We start from the raw sequence: 3784 nt of genomic DNA on the forward strand, positions 1-3784 counted from the left end.
GTGGATTTTTTTTTCTATATATATATACCCTCCCTCCCATGTAGTGCCTCATCGGTCACTTAGAATTTAGCATTTTCAAAATCAAACAAACAAAAAAAACAATAATGGGTTCCCTTCCCCACGTAGTAGAGGATTGCATGGGCTTCCTCAAACTCTTTAGTGACGGTTCAGTTCACCGTTCAAACAACTTCAAATTTCCTGTTTCCCCCATTGAAGACAACTCCGTATTCTTTAAAGACTGTCTTTTCGACAAAAAATTCAACCTCTCTCTTCGCCTCTACAAACCAAACAACAAAAGTAACAACAATAATAGTAACAAACTTCCGGTTATTATGTTCCTTCATGGTGGTGGTTTTTGTTTCGGCTCACGCACGTGGCCTCATATTCACAATTGTTGTGTGCGTCTAGCCACAGGACTTCAGGCTCTTGTGGTTGCGCCAGACTATCGGCTAGCACCAGAGCATCGTCTTCCAGCAGCGGTTGATGACTCCGTTGAAGCGATTAGATGGCTTCAAAGGCAGGGGTTAAGCCATGGTTGTGGAGAGCCATGGTTGACTGATGACATTGACTTTGACCGTGTGTTTATTATTGGTGACTCTTCTGGCGGAAACATTGCTCACCAGCTCGCTGTTCGGTTTGGATCAGATCCAACGACTATTGAGCCGGTTCGGGTAAGAGGTTATGTTTTGTTGGCGCCATTTTTTGGCGGGGAGGTACGAACCAAGTCAGAGGAAGGACCTTCCGAACAAACGTTGAATCTTGACTTACTAGACAGGTGAGGTTTTATAATCAAATTCTAATTAATTTTTTTTTTCTAAATAACTTGGTTCCATGAAAATAACACATTAATCGTAGAGAAATAAAAAATTGTGAATTTAAACTTAAGTCTCATCTTATTAAGTATTTCTAACAATAACTTTTTTTTTTCTCAATTAGTCTCGTTTCTTCAATTTTTTTGTGTGTTTAATTTCCATCTTCTTTAAAAGTAAGGGAGCTAGCAATTAAATTTGATTATAGGAGTAGCATTGGTATCCAAAGCTATCTAAGCCAATGGCCACGGACGTAGGTAATTAAATGGACCCCCAATATTATACCGGCACTTTGATTTTTTCTCCCCCGCGTGTCTTGTCATGCCATTGCTTATAGCGAAATGAGACGGGACATTGGGCTAACTTGGCCTAGGCATGGAAATGAAAGTGCTCTGAAATGCACACGGAGGTGTCAAGCAACCTCCATGTACCGTGGTAGGACCGTGGCCGAGACATAACGCTAAAATTCCATGTCAAAAGTTGACCCAATTTGGCTTACTCCTCTTAGTAAGACGAAGTTGGTGTTTTGATCTAACTAATTACAGCTAAATAATAGTATATATCATTATTTTCTTGATAAATACTAAAATTTATTATTATTTTAGCAAGACTAGTAATGATTTTTCAAAAAAAAAACACAAGAATACTACAAATTTTTAATTTCAGGATACAAATTACCTTTTTCCATTGGGTTTTTAAAGATGTCTTTAAATAAATAAATAATTGGCAAAATTACATTGAAAGTCCTTTATCTTATTTTTTTTGTAACACTTTGGTCCTTTATCTTTTTTTTGTAACACTTTGGTCCTTTATCTTTTTTTTGTAACACTATGGTCCTTTATTATTTTTTATTTGTAACATTTAGGTCCTTTATTTTTTATAAATAAATAAGATAAGGACCAAAGTGTTACAAAAAAAAGGACTAAAGTGTTACAAATAAAAAAGATAAAGGACCAAAATGTTACAAATAAAAGATAAAAGACCAAAATGTTACAAAAAAAAGATAAAGGACCAAAGTGTTACAAAAAAATAAGATAAAGGACCTACGGTGTAATTTTGCCTACTTTAATTTTATACTTCAAATTTCACACGTTTTCTATCTTTTTTTCATGATGTAAGTCTGTTTTTTCTCATTTTTATTTTTTTTGGTACATCTTTTCTCATATTTTTCTTCCTACCTATACTAGTACTTTGTGACATTTTTGTTTCGTTTGATAAATCACTTACAAAAACAAAACCAATTGGTCTCTCTAAATAATATATTTCCAATATCTCGTAAACTTGTGTTGCAGATAATTTGGTTCCTCCTAAAGAAAATGGTAACCATTTTTATCCAATAAATTATACTACCATGATTGGGCATAAAACATGTATATACTTATATCTTTTTTGGGTAAAAATTTTATCTCTCTTTTTTTTTTGTTCTAAGTATATATATTTATCTTTAATTAGACAATATTGTGATGATTGTTATCTATTTAAATTAAACGTGAGGAAATCAATACGGCAATGATGGTTAGAAAGGCTAAAACTAATCCTCACAAAATTGATGTGATTGATAATTATACTTGTCTAGTCCCTCTTGCAATTTTTATGTGCCTTTTGGTGCCACTACACACCACACGTTATATCATGAGAAACTTGTGTTGTCCATTAAATTATTGAGAATATAGAAACGTTATTGTCATCAACTTTTTCCTCTTATGTTATAAAAAATAAATAAACTTTTCCCTCTTCTTTTCTCCAATATAGGTTTGGTTTCCATTGCTTTCAAACTAATGAGGTTTTCTAGTTACTATTCTCCAATTCAAATGACCAAGAAATATGTGGCAAAAAATTGCTTCTAATATATTAAAAATAGTAAAAGTCCACCTTTAAACTTTTTTTTAAGGTCTATGTACGTAGACTGGGCGAGTTCCTTCAACCTAATGAGTCTGGCCTGCCCAAAGGGCGAGAGTCCCAATAGGACTTAAGATTAATATATAAGCAGCGAGATACCCGCCCCAAGGAGATATGAACAGACTAAGTCATGGATCAACGGGTAGGTCTTGAATTACTGGCCACATGGGCCAGATATGAGGAAGAGTGGGCTATTAAGGAGGCACGATCGCCACCTCTACCAAGCAAGGAGTGTGTATATATATATATATATAGACCTAAATGTGCTAATTGATATAATGATATATAGTATTAATCTTTTCTATTTCCAATTTTTTCAGATTTTGGAGGTTGTCCATGCCTATTGGAGAGACTAGAGACCATCCATTGGCTAATCCATTTGGACCTGGTAGCCCAAATCTTGAACAAGTGAAACTTGATCCCATTTTGTTGATAGTTGGTGGTAATGAATTGCTTAAAGATAGGGCTTCAAACTATGCTACAAGGTTAAAAGGATTAGGAAAAGACACTAAATACATTGAGTTTGAGGGTTGTGAGCATGGATTTTTCACGCATGATTCATATTCAGAAGTTGCAAATGAAGTTATCCATATTCTTAAAAGATTCATGCTTGAAACTTCTGCTTAGGAGACCAATATCATCCCTAGAAAATTAATAATCCATATTAAAGTAGTTTGTGGGAATGGATTATGTCATTGTTAATTACTGTTTTGTAGTTTTATTAGTAGTGGAGTACTTTGTATTAACTACAATTTTATGTATAAGTGTCGATTGTATAAGTTTTTTTTTTATCGAATGGAAAACTATAAAATTCACAATTTTGAATAGGTACACATTATTTGATTTATTTTTCTTGAAAGATAAAATCATTTAATTATTAACCAACAATGAATTGATCCAAGTGGTAAGGGTCTTGGTCCCCTTAATTAAGCATGTGGTCATGGGTTCGATTTCTGGCTCATGCTCCACAGGTTTCTCGACGGAGATTAGTCATCGGTAACAGCCGTAGAAACTTCGTATCAATATCATGGTAACTCAAAAAAAAATTAACTATTAATGATGCCCATATTTGTCAA

At 33.8% G+C, this 3784-nt stretch overlaps 1 protein-coding gene across 1 annotated transcript; it reads left to right on the top strand.

Moving 5' to 3' along the window:
* Positions 1-3526, top strand: LOC123890283 (probable carboxylesterase 15). The gene is made up of 2 exons (XM_045939856.1): positions 1-775; positions 3029-3526. The coding sequence occupies exons 1-2, from the start codon at positions 105-107 to the stop codon at positions 3333-3335; spliced, it is 978 nt and encodes a 325-aa protein (XP_045795812.1). The 5' UTR covers positions 1-104; the 3' UTR covers positions 3336-3526.
* Positions 3527-3784: the final 258 nt, after the last annotated feature.

This window comes from Trifolium pratense, linkage group LG6 (genome assembly GCF_020283565.1).
Source record: "Trifolium pratense cultivar HEN17-A07 linkage group LG6, ARS_RC_1.1, whole genome shotgun sequence".
Classification (NCBI taxonomy): Eukaryota; Viridiplantae; Streptophyta; class Magnoliopsida; order Fabales; family Fabaceae; genus Trifolium; species Trifolium pratense.